The sequence below is a fragment of the Phoca vitulina genome, unplaced genomic scaffold (genome assembly GCF_004348235.1).
Source record: "Phoca vitulina isolate PV1807 unplaced genomic scaffold, GSC_HSeal_1.0 scaffold41, whole genome shotgun sequence".
NCBI lineage: Eukaryota > Metazoa > Chordata > Mammalia > Carnivora > Phocidae > Phoca > Phoca vitulina.
The window spans coordinates 3,095,676-3,114,439 of NW_022589744.1; the positions used below are offsets into that span (position 1 = coordinate 3,095,676).

General features: G+C 37.8%; 1 protein-coding gene across 4 annotated transcripts in view; it reads right to left on the reverse strand.

The window, feature by feature from the left end:
* SMURF2 (SMAD specific E3 ubiquitin protein ligase 2) overlaps nucleotides 1–18,764 on the reverse strand; it is a 134,798-nt gene that overhangs the window by 53,446 nt on the left and 62,588 nt on the right. For all 4 annotated transcript variants that reach the window (XR_004302439.1, XM_032429860.1, XM_032429861.1 and 1 more), the window contains exons 2-3: nucleotides 15,603–15,641; nucleotides 8,702–8,810 (exon numbers count right to left, since the gene is read on the reverse strand). Coding sequence is in view for 3 of the 4 variants with exons in the window: in XM_032429860.1 (XP_032285751.1) it covers nucleotides 8,702–8,810; nucleotides 15,603–15,641 (148 nt within the window). In the remaining variant the exon portion in view is untranslated. The remainder of the gene's footprint in view (nucleotides 1–8,701; nucleotides 8,811–15,602; nucleotides 15,642–18,764) is intronic.

Below are 18,764 nucleotides of genomic sequence, written 5' to 3' on the forward strand. Positions count from 1 at the left end.
ACTGCCTGCAGACAAGCAGAGCAGGGAAAAGCGTTACTATACTTGTCTGTGCATATACCTGCAAGTATGTAAAAGCTCTACCACAGCCAATTGTTCACATGGTGCCATCCCATGCAAAAATATAATAAAATAACATAATTATACCAGTAGAAACCTAACCCTATTTCCCTCTAAGTGGTCAAATTTTTGGTCCAGCAACCTTGATCTTAAAGTGTCATTCAGTAAAGCAATAATATCAGAAAAATTCACCTAGTATATAAAAAAGCCAAAACCACTGAACTGAGAACTAAAACTTTTAAATGAGAAACAGGGAAGCCACACTTGGATCCAGCTGTGCTTTAAAGTAGGCCTACCCCTGGACTTTTAATTATGCAAACCAATACATTCCCTTTTTAAAAATTAAGCCAATTTGAATTTCATTTCTGTTGCTTGCAAATGAAAAACTCTGAACTAAAATATCCAGGATGCATGCACCAATTTTTAAATATACCTAACAGACCTAACTTGGCAAGTATCTCCTGTGTGATACGTCAAAATTCTAGACCCAGAATCAATTATTAAACAGCTAAATAACCCCAAACCAACATTAAAAAGAAAAAAATCACATTAAATCACTTTCCCAACTGGTAAGCCGGATGTACAAGTATGATAAAATATTGATCCCCTCATGCCCTTAGCCTACCACTGGCATAAGCATCCTGTCAGGTGGCTGGCTGTCAAGGCCCAGAGACCTTAGGCACATACTTTGAAAACAGGGGAGGCTCTGTCAGTTTGTGTCCTTGAACAACTTTGAGACAGCGAATCGCCTCCCTGACAAATGAAACTTTTATACAAAATACACTGCTACTGTATAAAGTCACTGAAAATCTGGAGTTGCCTATTCTATCAGTTAGTCTGCTCTAACCAATACAGAAGGCAAATCATAAAGGGCCTTGTCAGCCATAGTATGAACTCTGGCCTTTACTCCAGTAAGGCTGGAAACCAATGGGAGATGTGCAGCAGAGGAGTAACAAGATGTGAAACAGGTTTTAACAAGATCACCCTAGCTGCTGTGTTGAGAAAGACCTTAAAAGCAAGGCTAGAAAAGCTAGGAGTCTAAGGCAGAGGTCAGCAAACCACAGCCTGTGAGCCAAATCCAGCAGAGCACAGGGTATAGTGTGATTTCATTTTCTTCAAGGATAAATTTTTTTTTTTTTTAACTTTTAAGGCCATATTATAAATATTCAGAAAGTCTACATTTCTTCATTCACATTACCACTTTTCTAACATAAAGTCATCATTTCTATGGGCTGGATCCAACAGGGAGAGTCCCCTCCCCCTAAATCCCATGGACCTGACCACCAGGGAATCCCACTCAAATTACCATTAGCACATGAGTATAATACCAAGCTCTGGTCTGTAACTTGCACAGAACCCCTGACAAACAGACAAGTTTAGGTAGGGACACCCCCTCCCCCAGGTCCAGCATGAAGCAACTACTAAAAAGGAGACCTCTGCCCAAATGCCAAAGATTTGTCATTGTCGATCTCGGGGAGGGAGGAGGGGAATGTAGAGGCTACTTCTGGACAACAGGCTTGAGCAATGGAAACCTGAGTAAGGTCAAAGGGGCCACAGTGACCACCGGGCTGAATGCAAACAAGCTCATTAAGAGACCTACCTCAAAATATCCATAGGCCTTAGCTGACCAATGGGCTACTTACAACCAGCACAGGTACCAAAAAAGGAAAATTCCGTATGTTCCTATACTTCTTCACCCCGCCCCTTGAACTACAGCCCCCCACCACTGCCTCCTGGCAGACAGTCTCTACACTTTGCTGTCCTGCCCACTGCTCCCTCCCAGTGTATTCAGTAAACTTCTCTCTCTTTCGTTCTGCCTTCGGTGATCCTCTCAGCACCTGTTCTGCCAGCCTCCACCCACTCAGGCTGCCCCACACTCCAGTGTAGTAACTAGTCTCCTGGACATCCTTGCCTCCCTCTAAGCAATTTTTCACATTATAGCCCAAGTGTCCACTCTTGGATATAAACCTGATTATATTATTTCCCCCACTGAAAACCCTTTCATTGCTCTCCACTGCTTTTAGGAGAGGATTCAAATTTACTAATAGGCTTTCAAGGACCTTCATGAGCTGGTTCCTGCTTACCTCTCTTTGCTTGTCCTATGCCATACTCCCCTTACATGAATTCACTAATGCTGCCCCTCCAAACTGTTTTCAAAGTCATTATCTTATTCACCTCTGGGTCTTCACACAGACTGCTTTTGCTTAGAGCCGGCCCACTCCTTCCAAGTAAACTCCTACTTAAGGTCAAAGCCTAAATGTCACTTTTTCTAGGAAGCTGTCCTTAACTCCTAAATTCATATAAAGAAGTTCTCTATATTTCCAGAGCACCCTATACTTCCCCATTTTCTTATCACACTGTTTATAATTTCCTATTTACTTGTGCTGATACACCACTTGGCTGTACACTTGGAGGACCACACCTTGTTTACTACTGTACCTGGGTCTCTGGCTGAATTTAAATCTCACTGAAACTTAAAGACATGGCTTAAAACAATCTGATTAAGAACTTTCAAAAGCTTAGTCAGTTACACAGATAGTAACTTATTAGAGCTGTGATTTCAAATTCACTGCAGGTCAAATCAAGTAATAGAAAAAACGTGTGACCTAATATACTTTTACTAAAAGCATCTAACATTTGAGAATTACCTGTCAGGTACTAGTCTAAGCACTTTACAGGTATTATCTGTCTCACTCTTCCTATCAGTCTTCTAAAGTAGGCATTGTTGCTGTAGTCAATGGAAACCAACACACAAGGGGTTAAACACTGAGCTAATGATCACACAAGCAAGTGGTGGAGGCGGGAAGCTGGGTACTCTCACTTCTCTCTATCGCTTACTTTTTTGGTTCCGACTTCTCTGCATACTAACTTGGAGTTACTGAGCCATAGCACTGAGAGGCATACACAGAAGCCTTGTTCTGAGTTGTCTCTAGGTATCTCAGTGTCTCAGTAGTAGAGACAGGACATTTGTTCACATGTGGTTTAGAAAGTCAAATTTAAGTAACTGACCAGAGTCCTGGCTGAGGTGGGTACTCTAGGGTGGTTCTAGAACTGTCTGAAGTAAGTAGGTGAGATGTCAGGCGTAAGGGTTTGATGGGAGATCTAAAATTCATTTTTGTAGGTAAGTCAAGTGGAACACTTTGAAGAAAAACTGAAATTGATGAAGGGTGAAGTCCAAAGCTTAAAAGACCAAAGACTTAAAAGAGGATATCAAGGCAGTCAACATGTTTATAACATGAGATACGCTGACAAAATGGTAGTGGTGTAGAAAGCATATGATAATGGAATTAACAACCTGGAGAAAACTGCAACCTACACCTGGTTTCAGGGAGGAACAAATAAGAAACAAGACTATTACTATCATCAAATCCCTGAAATATTCCTTAACTTCTAAGCCCAAGATACTGACAGAGATGGTGTGGCTAAAACAGAAGGACTGGTGAAAGTACTGAAAAGGAATGGAAGGCCCTCTTGAATTCCCTCCCTGATCCAGTTCATCCTCAACCCTAGGAAGAGACCTAAGGTTTATACTCGGAAAAGATCTCTACTGAGGGACATGAGGCACAGCTGAGGAAGGAGATAAAAGTCCTTAATAAAAGCAGGGATACTGGGGTGCTGGGTGGCTCAGTCGTTAAGCGTCTGCCTTCAGCTCAGGTCATGATACCAGCTCCTGGGATCGAGCCCCACATAGGGCTCCCTGCTCCATGGGAAGCCTGCTTCTCCCTCTCCCACTCCCCCTGCTTGTGTTCCCTCTCTCGCTGTGTCTCTCTCTGTCAAATAAATAAAATCTTTAAAAAATAAATAAAATAAATAAATAAATAAATAAATAAAATAAAAGCAGGCATATTAAGAAGAGGTTAACACAGGCAACAGAGACACTCCCTAGCATCCTTACACTCTTCAGCTCCAAGAACACTAGCATCCAAGAATATATAGCCCCCAAGCAGGAAAAGGGAGAATTGTCAGTCACACCTGATTACCCTAGTGTGTGGACCAGCTCTACCCATGGGCACAGAATTTCCAATCAACATTTAAATGCCTCCCCTTAAACATAAAAAGACAGAAACCCAAATCAAACTAACAGAAAAAAAGGAATTCTGACAAAAGAAAGGCAATACAAACAACAGAAGAAACTCACTTATTAGAGAAGATATTGCATCCAAGAAATAAGAGGAAATTATGAAAAAAAAGATAGTCAAAAAACAAAGCGATCTTGGAAGCTAAAAATGTGAAAGCAGAAATTACAATAAAAAGAATGCTTGAAAATTAAGTTGGGGAAACAGCCCAGACATTTCATCACAGTTTTTAAGTTTTTACTAAAACAAAAATAGTTTATTAAAACAGAGAAGGTGCCTGGGTGGCTCAGTCGGTTAAGCGTCTGACTTTGGCTCAGGTGATGATCTTAGGGTCCTGGGATCAAGGCCTGTGTCAGGCTCCCTGCTCAGTGGGGAGTCTGCCTGTCCTTCTCTCTCTCAACCCCTCCCCCTACTTGTACACTCCTTCTCTCTCCCAAATCTTAAAAAAAGAGAGAGAAAATATGAGAGAAAAAAGATAAGACAACTAAATGATGATCAATTCAGAAGGGATAACATCCAAAATAACAGGAGTTCCAGAAAAGGAAAAACAGATAAAGAGAAAACGGAAAGGAAATTATCCATACATAAATAAAGACAGGGGCGCCTGGTTGGCTCAGTCAGTGGAACATGCAACTCTTGATCTCAGGGTTGTAAGTTCAAGTCCCACACTGGGTGTAGAGATTAAAAATAATATCTTTTTGGGGGGAGGGAGGTGCCTGGGTGGCTCAGTCAGTTAAGTGTCTGCCTTCGGCTCAGGTCGTGATCTCAGGGTCCTGGGATGGAGCCCCGAGTCAGGCTCCCTGCTCAGTAGGAAGCCTGCTACTCCCTCTGTCTCTGCCTGCCACTCCCCCTGCTTGTGCTCTGTCAAGTAAATGAATAAAATCTTAAAAAAATAAAATTTTTTAAAAATTAAAATAAGATCTTTTAATTATTTACTCACTAAATAAATAAATAACTTTCCCATAACTAAAAAGTATCCAGAAGAGACCACAGGCAGTAATTTCTGACATCAGCCATCTTTTTAGATATGTCTAGAGGCAAGGGAAACAAAAGCAAAAATAAACTATTAGGAGTACATCAAAATAAAAAGCTTCTGCACAGAAAAGGACAATCAGAACTAAAAGACAACCTATTGAATGGGAGAAAATATTTGCAAATGACATATCCAGTAAAGGGTTAGTATCCAATATATATAAAGAACTTAACACCAAAAAACTGCAAATAATCCAATTAAAAAACACGCAAGATATGAACAGACATTTCTCCAAAGAAGACATACAGATGGCCAAGAGACACATGAAAAGATGCTCACACTCATCATCAGGAAAATACAAGTGAAAACCACAATAAGATATCACCTCACACCTGTCAGAATGGCTAAAATCAAAAACTCAAGAAACAGCAAGTGTTGGTGAGGATGTGGAGAAAAAGGAACCCTCATGCACCACTGGTGGGAATGCAGACTGGTGCAGCCACTATGGAAGACGGTATGGAAGTTCCTCAAAAAATTAAAAATAGCAGGGCGCCTGGGTGGCTAAGTTGGTTAAGCATCCAACTCTTGATTTCAGCTCAGGTCATGATCTCAGGGTCCTGAGATCAAGCCCCATGTTGGGCTCTGAATTCAGTGCGGAGTCTGCTTGTCCCTCTCCATACCCCCTGCTTGCTCTCATGCACTTGCTCTCTCAAATAATAAATAAAATTTTTTAAAAAATTAAAAATAGAGGGGCACCTGGATGGCTCAGTCAGTTAAGTATCCGAGTCTTGATTTCGGTTCAGTTTGTGATCTCAGTTGGGGTCATAAGATCGAGCCCCATGTTCTTCTCCAACCTCAGCGTGGAGTCTGCTTGAGATTCTCTTCCTCTGCCCCTCCCCCGGCTCGCTCACTCTCTCAAAAAATAAATAAATAAATAAATAAAATAAAACCAGAACTATCCTATGATCTAGTTAGTTATTGCACTACTGGGTATTTACCCAAAGAATACAAAAATACTAATTCAAAGGGATATGTACCCCTATGTTTATTGCAGCATTATTTACAATAGGCAAATTATGGAAGGAGCCCAAGTGTCCACTGAGACATGAATGGATAAAGAATGGAATATTATTCAGCCATAAGAAAGAGATCTTGCCATTTGTAACAACATGGATGGATCTAGAGAGTATAATGCTACAAAATAAGCCAGTCAGAGAAAGATAAATACCATATGATTTCATTCATATGTGGAATTTAAGAAATAAAACAAATGAACAAAGGGGGAAAAAAGAGAAACCAAAAAAACAGATTCTTAACTACAGAGAACACAGAGATGATTCAGATGGTTATGGGGCGGGGGGGGCAGGGGGAAAGACAGGTGAAAACGCTGAAGGAGATTAAGAGTACACTTAGCTTTTTTGGGAGGTGGGGGGAGAGTCAGGGAGGGAGTGGGATGGAGGGGAGCAGAGTGAGAGGGAGAGAAAATCTTAAGCAGGCTCCATGCCCAGCACAGAGCCTGATGCTCAATCTCACAACCCTGAAATCATAACCTGAGCTGAAATCAAAAGTCCGATTCTTAACCCACTGAGCCACCCAGATGCCCCAAGAATACACTTATCTTGATGAACACTGAGTAATATATGGAACTGCTGAATCACTATATTGTACACCTGAAACTAATATAACACTGTATGTTAACTATACTGAAATTTTTAAAAAGAGTTTATCAGATTAAAAGTTTCCAATAAGTATCTAGCACTATGTAACATATACCAAGACCATCATCAAAAAAATGTAGTATCAGGCATAAAGAGAATACACTGAAATCTTCCAGTAGAAAACAATAATCAAGAAAGACCAAAATCAGAATGCCATTAGCAATACTCTAAAACTGCACTGTTCAAAAGGGCAGCCACCAGCCACATGGAGCTATTGATGAGTAATGGAGGCTAGTCCAAATTGAGGCACTCTGTAACTGCAAAACAAACTCCTCTAAGATCTCAAAGACTTAGTTTTAAAATATTTATTTTTTAATTCTACTTATTTATAAAAAACAATTATTTGATATTGACTACATGTTGAAATGAGAATATTTTAGATATACTGAACTAAATAAAATATATTTATTAAGCCTAATCCTTTCTATTAGCTTTTTTAAATGTGGTTCCTAGCAAATTTAAAATTGAAGACAACCTCCCATTTGTGGCTCACATTGTATTTCTATTCAGCAGTGCTGATCTAGACCTGGAAGACAATGGAGCGTTGTATTCACAATTTGGAAAGAAAGTGATGTCTTACCTAGAAGTTTATACTTAGACAAACAATCAAGTGAGAAGACAAAGTATTTTCAGATAAGATATCAAAGGAATTTTCCCTATCTTTGTACTCTTTCTCAATGACAGACAGACTTCACCAAAACAGGGAATAAACAAAAAATGGGAAGTCGCTGAACCTAGAAGAGAGAAAGGAAATCCCCAATGTAATGATAAAGGCAAGTTCCCAGACAACTGTGCGGCAGGTCTTAAACCAGTTTAGACTACCAGACCAGACTGGAGGAAAAAGACAGAGGTTTCAGGAGGGATATCTCGAAGAAGAAAACAAAGCCAATGGAATAGCTCCTGTGGTTGAATATATGAAGATATGTTCAGTCCTGTGGGAGACTCTGGGAATTAACCAATGAGACAGAAAACTAAGCAAATGGCAAAGTAAGACAGTTATAACTCCAGAAAAACAAAAGTTGTCAAGAAAGGAAATGTAATCATTACATACCACATGACTCAATTATGAATAGTTACATGACCATAGTAATGTAAATACAGAACAATGATTTAACCAAAAAGGTTCACATAACTATACTGGGGGGCTGGGAGAAAGAAGGGCCATGTGGGTGTTATGGGTGTTGTGGGAGTAGGGATGAGAGAGATCAGTTGTAAAAGCTGAATTTTCTTGTACGGTAGGAATTGTAAAAATAATACCTAAAACTAAAAGTATGTAGACACTAAATCTCTCTGCATCTCTCCTCTCACCCCCACCCCATATAGAGAGATGTATAAAATAAGCATGATATCTAGAAATAGAAGAAAATACCAGAATAAATAGTCAAAGTTACTCAAAGTAGTTACCTTGAGAATGGGAATCAGGAATAAGAATGGGACAGCAAAGTGCATTTTCCCATTAAAAGCCTTACAGTATTATGTGCCTTTTTAGAAGTTACATATACTACTGTGATTAAAATAAAACCATCCCTACAAAAGCAAAAAGAATGCCTACGAGTGCATCCCAATTATGACTTCTGGTTTTATACTCATAACTGGTGGAAAGTAAATTAATACCTTTATTTAACTGAAGAAAGATGGGGTGGAGCTGCTCTAAACTGCATATACATTTTGTTCTCCATAGGCTTATTAAGGGCACTTAGTCTTTCAAAACCAGCTATCAATAAGCCAAAGTACCTTCCCATTAGGTTTTGTGTCCCTCTGTGAAGACCAAATTATACCACAGATCAAATTCTGATCATTTTCAGTGATTCTTTTCGAAGACTATATCAAATAATATTGATTCTAGGTTTCATTTCAAATGAATCATTTAAACCTACAGATCATAATGCTGATTCCACTTTGGATCAAGTGTATTCTTCACAGTATCTGTAGAATGGCATTGCCCAGATCCATCAACCACCACCTTAGCAAATGGATCAGGAAGTCCTGTGAAAAAAGGGGAAGAAATTTTTTATTAAAGAATATTATAACATGGAAAATAGAAGATTAATTGTATAAAGCTTACTATTTACTACAAAAGATTATTCCCATTCTTTATAAAAAGTTTAACATTCAGCTATAAAGTGGTCCATTTTAAAACTAAAATTAAAGTTAATTCTATATTAAATACCAAAAGCTACATTTTTTTCTTGCTCCTATCTCAAAACATTCTCAGCTTAAACTACAAAAGCCTAGAGGTTACCTCAGAATGTGGAAGTTTTTAAAGATCTTTACCAGCCCTTTGACCCGAGGGAGCTTAAAACATTCCTGGCTCTCTTAGAGCCTTCCCAAGGTCTCTCTTAGTAGCATTTAAAGAAACAGCTTTTAATAACCTTTAATAGGTTTTCACACAAGAACATGGGCTACAGAGAAATCAAATTAGCCAAAAAGTTTTCTTCAATAGCTACCATGAGTGATGAGAAACTGAAATAAAAAATCTAATACCCTGCCTTAAAAGATCTTTCTATCTAATTGGGGAGATAAGAATGCCATGGATGGGGGGAGGACCAGGGGACGGGTTGGCACGCCTGGGTGGCTCAGTGGGTTAAGCCTCCAACTCTTGGTTTCGGCTCAGGTCATGATCTCAAGGGTTCTGAGACTGAGCCCTGCACTGGGCTCCGCACTTAGCAGGGAGTCTGCTTGAGATTCTCTCTCACCCTCTGCCCCTCCTCCAGCTCATGTTCTTTCTCTCTCTCTCAAATGAATGAATAAATCTTATTTTAAGAATGCTGTGGGGGAGAGGGGAACCTGAGAATAAAGAAGTGTTTGTACTGACTATAAAGAAAACACTTTCAATACTATGTCAGGCGCTATTCTAAATGCTTTACATATATTGAATCTCTTATTCTTCACAATAATCCAATGGAGTAAATACTACTATAATCTCTACTGATGAGGAAACTAAGGCACAAACGGGTTAATTAGCTAGTCCAAGGACAAACAGTACATGACAGAGCCAGGGTCTAAAGTTTCGATTTTTAAAGCCATGCACATATAATCTGATTCTCAATTTCATGCTCTTAACCACTATGCTGTGTTATACCTCTCATTTACTATGCAGTTCAACAGTGAGTACAAGTAAGAGCTCAGAAAAACAGGAGAACAGTTGAAGTTTGAACAGCAAATCAAGGTGTGTTTTGTTTGTTTGTTTTCTTGAGGGGATGGGACTCATTTGGGCTTTAAAGGACAAACAGGAATATTGCCAAGAAAGGTATAACAATATTGACAATATTTGAAGGGCTCTGAGGAGTCTAACCAAATCTTCTGTGCTAATGTGTAAAAGTAAATACTGCTGGTAAGAGAGGCTTAAAAGTCAGGAAATGACTGAAATAGATTAACAGGGAGCCACTTTAGGTTCTTAAGCATGGCTGTAAATACATGGTCCTGTTTTCCCACTAGTGGTATTCAGGGTAGACTGGGAGAAGGAAAGACTGGTATAGAGAACATCTATGAAGCTGTTGTAAGTTCCACAGAGTAGGATAAAAGAACAGTAAGATGAGTAGACCCTGCACTAGGGAAGTCACATGAAAAGGAAAGTGACAGTGAAATAAGCTACTCTGAAAGATCTAATATGAGTTTATAAGAAACTAAAGTCAAAAATGACACTACAGTTCTCAGCCCAAAGTAACAATGAGAAGAGTGGTCTTTTGGGGGGAAAGAAAAGTTAGAAGGTCGGGGCGCCTGGGTGGCTCAGACGGTTAAGCGTCTGCCTTTGGCTCGGGTCATGATCCTGGGGTCCTGGGATCGAGCCCCACATCGGGTTTCTTGCTCAGCAGGGAGCCTGCTTCTCCCACTCCCACTCCCTCTCCCTCTGCCTGCCACTCCCCCTGCTTGTTACTCTCTCTCTCCGTCAAATAAAAAATAAAAAATCTTAAAAAAGTTAGAAGGTAAAACTAAATAAAATGTTAAAGAGACAAAAATGACAATTTAGGCATTAGACATATTGGGATAGCAAAGATTTCCTATGGACAGCTGAAAATACTAGAACAAAATGTTGGTAAGTCTTGATAACTGAAGAACTTGTACACCTTGATATCTAATTTTTTTTTAAGTCAAGATACCAATGTGCCAAGACTCAAGGCCAGGCAGAAATTGTGTCATCAGTTCCCCAATTCTATGATTCTGTGATCTGTCAACTTCAAATAAGAGAAGATCAAAATTTACGAGTGTTAAGTATTTAAGAACATACTTGGAAGTTAGGGTATTGATATATTTAACTATATATATTTTTTTAAGATTTACTTATTTATTTGACACAAAGATAGAGAGAGCACAAACAGGAGAAGCAGCAGGCAGAGGGAGAAGCAGGCTTCCCACTGAGCAAGGAGCCCAATGCAGGGCTCAATCCCAGGACCCTGGGATCATGACCTGAGCCGAAGGCAGACGCTTAACTGACAGAGCCACCCAGGCGCCCCTATTTAACTATATTATTGAAATTTACTGCTACTCATATTATTTCAATAATACCTAATCTTTTTTTTTTTTTTAGATTTTATTTATTTATTTGACAGAGAGAGCGCGAGAGAGGGAACACAAGCAGGGGGAGTGGGAGAGGGAGAAGCAGGCTTCATGCTGAGCAGGGAGCCCGACGCGGGGCTCGATCCCAGGACGCCGGGATCATGACCTGAGCTGAAGGCAGACGCTTAACGACTGAGCCACCCAGGCACCCCTAATACCTAATCATTTTTAACTGTGTTTAATGGAAGAGTACTTTTCCCTCTGCCTTCAATAACATTAAGTATTTTCTCCTGAAGGACTCCATTCTATCTTGTTCTTTTGATTCTACTATCTCAAAAAACACATAAATATATGTTTGTAAGCAAAAACAAAAACAAAAATCACATTTCTAGCTTTCCTTTTAGATTTTGTTTAGTTATAGAATTAAGGACTAAGTAAAACAACTTTTCCACACAAAAAAAAACTACGTATGGCTTCCAAATCCTTAAGTATGAAATTATCAGTCCCAGCCTCCTACGTTTCTCTTCTGTTAAATAATACAAAATACAAGCTCTACACCCTAACAACAATAAAAATACCTAACTTTCAACTTACCTGATTCTATTACTCCACAAAAATTTAACTGGAGAGCCAAGTTACTGTGATGTCATCAAAAGCTACCAAGTTTTCTGAAGTGAGTGAGACCCCTAGCGGTAAATATAAAGTGGCTAAGGTATTTTCTGTATTTTTAAAAAATTTCTCAATTAGCCCCATCATTTCTGAGTCATATAAAAATAGCTAAAGCTCAAGACTTTCTCGCTACACAAATGTACTTGGGCTGCAAATGATAATGAAACAAACATTTCAACTTGGAAGTGTGCTACTGTCCAGAGAAAAAGTTTGTTTTTTTTTTTTAAGTAGGCTCCATGCCCAGCATGGAGCCCAATCTCAGGGCTTGAACTCATGACCATGAGATCAAGACCTGAGATCAAGAGTCTAATACTTAACCAAGTGAGCCACCCAAGTGCCCCTAAAGCTTTATTTTTGATTGGGGGAAGGAAAAAAAAATCTTTCACCAACCGTCTTGGTTCTGAGTGACTTCAATTTGGCCCTTATATGCAGCACCTTAACACAGAAGCTTACACACAAATCTTTTATTTAAATGTTGCATAAAAGAGAAAAAAATACGCTAATGAAAACATTCTTGGGGCACCTGGGCGGCTCAGTTTGTTAAGTGTCTGCCTTCAGCTCAGGTCATGATCTCAGGGTCCTGGGATCAAGCCCTTCATCAGGCTCTCTGCTCAGCAGGGAGTCTGTTTCTCTCCCACTCCCCCTGCTTGTGCTCTGTCTTGCACTCTCTCTCTCTCTCTAATAAACAAACAAAATCTTACAAAAAAAGAAAACAGTCTTTAAAAAACAGATAATGGATAAACATATATGTGACAAAGCTAATGGTAGAATCTAGATGTGGATATTCACTATAAAACTCTCTACATGTTCCTATATGTTGAGAAATTTTTCCTTCTAAAATTTTGGGGAAAGGGGAAGTAACTTATTTTTTAAAGCCAATAAGCTTGCAAACAATTCTAAAAAGTGAATTAGCAAAACTTTTCTCAGGAAGGGTAGTTACCCAAAATAAATAGTATTATCTCAAATTATACAAATTACTCTACAACACTTGGCTTTGTATTTTTTTCCTATAATTATATACACACATACATATTTCATCAGCCTATAGTCATGCTTGATATTAAAATTTACTTCTCATTCAACATGCTTGAAACCTCATTACAAACAAGTACTTTATATTTTGGTATCAATGATAATTGCATTCTGATCAATAAACAGACACTCTCACTCAAATTTCATTAAAAGATTTAAGAAGGGGCGCCTGGGTGGCTCAGTTGGTTAAGCGACTGCCTTCGGCTCAGGTCATGATCCTGGAGTCCCGGGATCGAGTCCCACATCGGGCTCCCTGCTCAGCAGGGGGTCTGCTTCTCCCTCTGCCCTCTTCCCTCTCGTGCTCTCTGTCTCTCATTCTCTCTCTCGCAAATAAATAAATAAAAAATCTTAAAAAAAAAAAAAAAAAAAGATTTTAATAAAAAAAAAAAAAAAAGATTTAAGAAGTACTATAATTCTTTCTCTGGAATTAATGTGGGCCACCCTCAACTTATAAGCAGATCAAAGACAGATGTAAAGCTACCACAGCAGAGGCTGTTCTCACTGTGAACCCGGGAGATAGTCCATCCCTGGCTGAGTGCCTTCTGAAGGCCTCACGATTGGCTTTCCTGTTTCCCTTTCCAGAGCCATCATAATCACATAGTTTCCCCTAATTTTCTTATCCCTGGAGCAAACTCACAACTCTTAAGAATTTTTATTAATTTTTACGCCTACACCAATGAAAAAGAGAAAGAGTTCAAGAAGGAACTTCTTTTTTTCCTAACTACAAGTTAAGGGCAGATAAAGATCATATAAGTGATAATAATGGGCTCTCCGAGGTTTATCAAAAATTAAAGTAAGATTCCCCTAGATTTTCTAGGAAAACTGAGACAAGGTTATTTGGATATTTTACTGGAGAAGTTGTGTCTTGGGACTCTGGAGGAAAGAACGAACTTGGGAAGGAAGGCCAGGAGACAAAATGGAAGATTTTATCTTTAAAACCAGAGCAGATGTCTTGGACAGTGCAGAAGCAACTTTAAGAGTATGCATTCCTCACTTTCGTCCCTTTTTTCCTTGTCACTTGCCTATCTGATCCTATTTGCCACTCTGCAGTCCTACTAGAATAAATCCTACATCAAATCAACTTTTAAGAAGGGTAAAAAAGAGTATACATTGGTTACTAGGTTATTAGTGACAGGGATGAGATAGGTAGTTCAGCAAAAGCCTGTGAAGGTAATATTTGGTGGCAGCATGAAGACAGGTCAGTGGCCTCTACTACTGCAACATGCAGTAGAGTGGAGAACACACAGTACATAAATTGGAGACTGCTTAAAACTTTAACTATGTCCCCAATTATCCTATTTAACTCCTTTCCCATATAAACACAGACACCAGAAAATTTTCTAATTATATAAAGGTTTATAAGATGTTATTTTACAAACTTTAATTTTGGTTCTCTCCAGAAATTTTAAAAGAAAGTTTCAAGTGAAATGAATTAAGTATGATTTTAAAATGCATCAAGAGCTTATTACTTCTTTTAATCAAACCCCTGAAAATTAAGTAATATCATATTAAATTAGATAGCACTTACATCTGGCTGGTAGAACCTGAATTTTAAAATCTAATGAAGGGCGCCTGGGTGGCTCAGTCGTTAAGCGTCTGCCTTCGGCTCAGGTCATGATCCCGGGGTCCTGGGATCGAGTCCCACATCGGGCTCCCTGCTTGGCGGGAAGCCTGCCTCTCCCTCTCCCACTCCCCCTGCTTGTGTTCCTGCTCTAGCTATCTCTCTCTCTGTCAAATAAATAAATAAAATCTTTAAAAAAAAATAATAAAAAAAATAAAATCTAATGAAATGTCTCATTTATAACTTCAAATATTTTACATATAAAATTTTGTTGGCTTATAGTTCCTTACCAAAAATTATATCATTTTTACTCATTTATATATTTTTAAATTTTCTTTACTCAATAATTTAAAGCTATTATGAAATATGATATTACAGGGTAAAGATTCTAAACACACGTGAGGGGTTCTTCCCAATCCTCCCTCACAAAACTTAATCCTAAATAAAGCCACCAAAAAAAAAAAAATTGACAACTTATTGGCAGAGAGACTGCAAATATGGGAACCAAATGTCTGCTTTGGAGTCTGAGACATAAGAGCATCTATGATTGGATGTGGCAGAGATTTCTTTCCTACACTGGAAATTCCAAGCAGGCTGAATGACTTCTCTACTTTCCAAGGAATCATGACTGCCTGAATAAAATTTCCTATAAAATGTTAGAAAAGAAAAAAAAAGTGTTTACAAAATAATCTCTACTTTTCTAGAAACCTAGTAGTATATGCACACCTTCAATACTCTTTACACACATCTCATATACACACTTACCACACACATTTCACACAAATATGTGGGAGGGGTGGATAAAAGGAAAGGGACTAAAGCTAAAAAGGCACAAAATCCTCTAAAAAAAAAAACACAAAAAACAAAAAACAGTGTTGCCAAAAGGCTCTGAACCAAAGCATTCATAAAACAGTACCGAGTAGATTTCTGAATAGAGAACTCACTAAGCCAGACAATTCTGAAAATGTTATCCAAAAAGTCAACACACAACATAAAAGATTTAAAGTTAATTTACTTACGGAAAAAATCCTTTTTCACCAAGTTTTTTGCACAGAGTACTGTAAAGGAAACAAAAAAATACATGGAAAGAATTAAAACGGTAAGACTGCAATGTCAAAAGATTCATTTTAAAACACTGAAAACACCAGTGAATAATAATTAATAATAACTAACTATAGCAAAGTATGAAATATGATCACAAATTTTTATTAAAGACTAGCAAAGGACAGCTGAACCAGTGGTTGCAACTTCAGCAATGATCACCAGCAACAGCTGAGGGCCAGAAAGTTTATAAATCTGGTATTCTAATAAGAATCGACTTCCAATCAATCTTCCATCAAGATTTACCTCAGAGTAGCTCGGTGAGAAGGGGAAAACAGTTCTAAGAAGAAAATATGTAAACTTAGGTTGATAAATATATTTTTAAATGAAATAATTTTGTACTGAAGATCATAAATTAGAACTTTCTTGATATAGATGAGATTTTTTTTAAATAACATTCTGTTATTTACTCTTCATCGGACTCTACAGAATTTTACAGGAGATAAATTACCTTCTCCTAAATCATCAGCTCAATGACAAGACAGATTACTGTATCTACCAAAAACTGAAAGTTAATAATATTGAAATAGATATCCCAAATCCACATTCTCTGTATTACCTTGCATTAAATTACTACTTTTATGGTGATGGATGCACAACCTTGTGAATATATTAAAAGCACTGAATTGCACACTCTAAACGGGTGAATTTTATAGTACGTGATTATATGTTAATTTAAAAATTACTGCTTATGTAGTCATAAACTTAACTTCTTTAATTCAAACTTGTTACAAGTGAGAGGAAAACATCAATTTCCATATGTTTCTAATTTATAAAATATCTATAAATGTAATGTTTGGTTAATTTCTACCCACTTCAGTTTAAATGGTCTGTTCAATTAATTACAACTATTTAAAGTTTAGTGTATAAAGTTCATTTAACATAACAAACCTCAGCAATAAGTCAAAATATATTCACTTTAAAAGTTCAAATAAAAATCATTTTGAAGACAGATGCTATTGGCAAATGAATAAAATTATTAAGTAAGCACAAGATACTGATTTACTAGTCAAGAGTTTCTTAGGCCCTGTCTTAGAAACAGTATTATTTTTAAAAACATAAAAACTCAATCATGAAAACTAAGGGTCATAACTAAGAGTACCAAATCACAAACTGGATTTAGAAGAACTTCTCCCTAAACCTTCATTATCACCATATAAACTGAATAGAATACTCAGGATCAATACATACACAATACATACATGAATCCAAATTACAATCTTCAGTACTGATGAGGTAATGGGTTTTTTAATCATCAGCCTATGATTCCAGAGTGAAATGATTTCACATGCTACTTTAGAGAAACAGAAAATATATGTGAATTCTCCAACTTCTTATCACTAACCCTACAAACTTATGTTTTGATACTCCTTCTTTTTGTCTTCCTTCCACTTACAATGTCCACCCTCCTGTCTAACACTGTCCTTCCCCACCCCCACACCCCACCCACAGTGGCTGCATTCTACCAACAGAGCATGAGGATTCCTTTTTCTCCACATCCTCACCAACACTTGTTATTTCTTGTCCTTTTGATTCCAGCCATTCTGACAGGTATGAGGTGATATCTCATTATGGTTTTCATTTACATTTCCCTGATGGTCAGGGATATCGAGCATCTTTTCATGTATCTACTGTCCATCTGCATGTCTTCTTTGGAAAAATGTCTACTCGGGTCCTCTGCCCATTTTTTAATAGGATTATTTGTGTTTTTTGCATGTTGAGTTGTATAAGTTCTTTATATACTTTGGATATTAACTCCTTATCAAACATATCTTTTGCAAATATTTTCTCCCATTCAGTAGGTTGCCTTTTTGTTTTGCTGATGGTTTCTGTTGCCGTGCAAAAGCTTTTTATTTTGGTATACTCCCAAAAATTTAACTTTGCTTTTGTTTCCCTTGCCTGAGGAGACATATCTAGAAAAAATGTTTCCACTGTCAATGTTAAAATTACTGCTTATGTTTTCTTCTAGGAGTTTTATGGTTTCTGGCCTCACATTTAGGTCTGTCTGGTATTAGAAAGTGGTCCAGTTTCATTCTTTTGCATGTGGCTGTCCAGTTTTCCTAGCACCATTTGTTAAACAGACTGTCCTTTTCCCACCATATATTTTTGCCTACTTTGTCACAGATTAGTTGACCTTATCAGTGTGAGTTTATTTCTGGGCTCTCTATTCTGTTCCTTTTATCTATGTGTCTATCTTGTGCCAGCACCATACTGTTTTGATTACTACAGCTTTGTAGTATATTTATACTGAAATCTGGGACTATGATACCCCCTCCAACTTTGTTCTTCTTTCTCAAGATTGCTTTGACTATTCAGGGTCTTTTGTGGTTCCACACAAAATTTAGTATTATTTGTTCTAGTTCTGTGAAAAATGTTGTTGGTATTTTAATAGGGATTGCATAAAACCTGTAGATTGCTTTGGGTGGTATGGACATTTTAACAATATTGGTTCTTACAATCCATGAACATGTAATATCTTTCCATTTATTTGTGTCATTTTCAATTTCTTCCATCAGTGTTTTACAGTTTCTGGAGTACAGGTCTTTCACCTCCTTGGTTAAGTTGATTCATAGGTATTTTATTCTTTTTGGTGCAATTATAAATGAGATTGTTTTATTTCTCGTTCTCCTACTTCATTAGTGTGCAGAAATGCAACAGATTTCTATATTGGTTTTTTATCCTGCAACTTTACTGAATTCATTTATCAGTTCTAGTAGTTTTTGGCAGAATCCTTAGGATTTTCTATATATATTATCATGTCATCTGCAAATAGTCGAAGTTTTACTTTCTCCTTACCAATTTGGGTGCCTTTTATTTCTTTTTCTTGTCTGATTGCTGCAGCTAGGAGTTAGGACCTCCAGTGCTATATTGAATAAAGGTGGTGAGTAGACATCTTTGTCTTATTCCTGATTTTAGAGGAAAAGCTCTTAATTTTTTCTCCCTCAGGACCAGATGGGCCTAACAGGTATATACAGAACATTCCATTTGAATACATGTTCTTTTCAAGTACACATGGAACATTCTCCAGGATAGATCACAAGTTAGATCACAAAACAGGTCTCAATAAATTCAAAAAGACT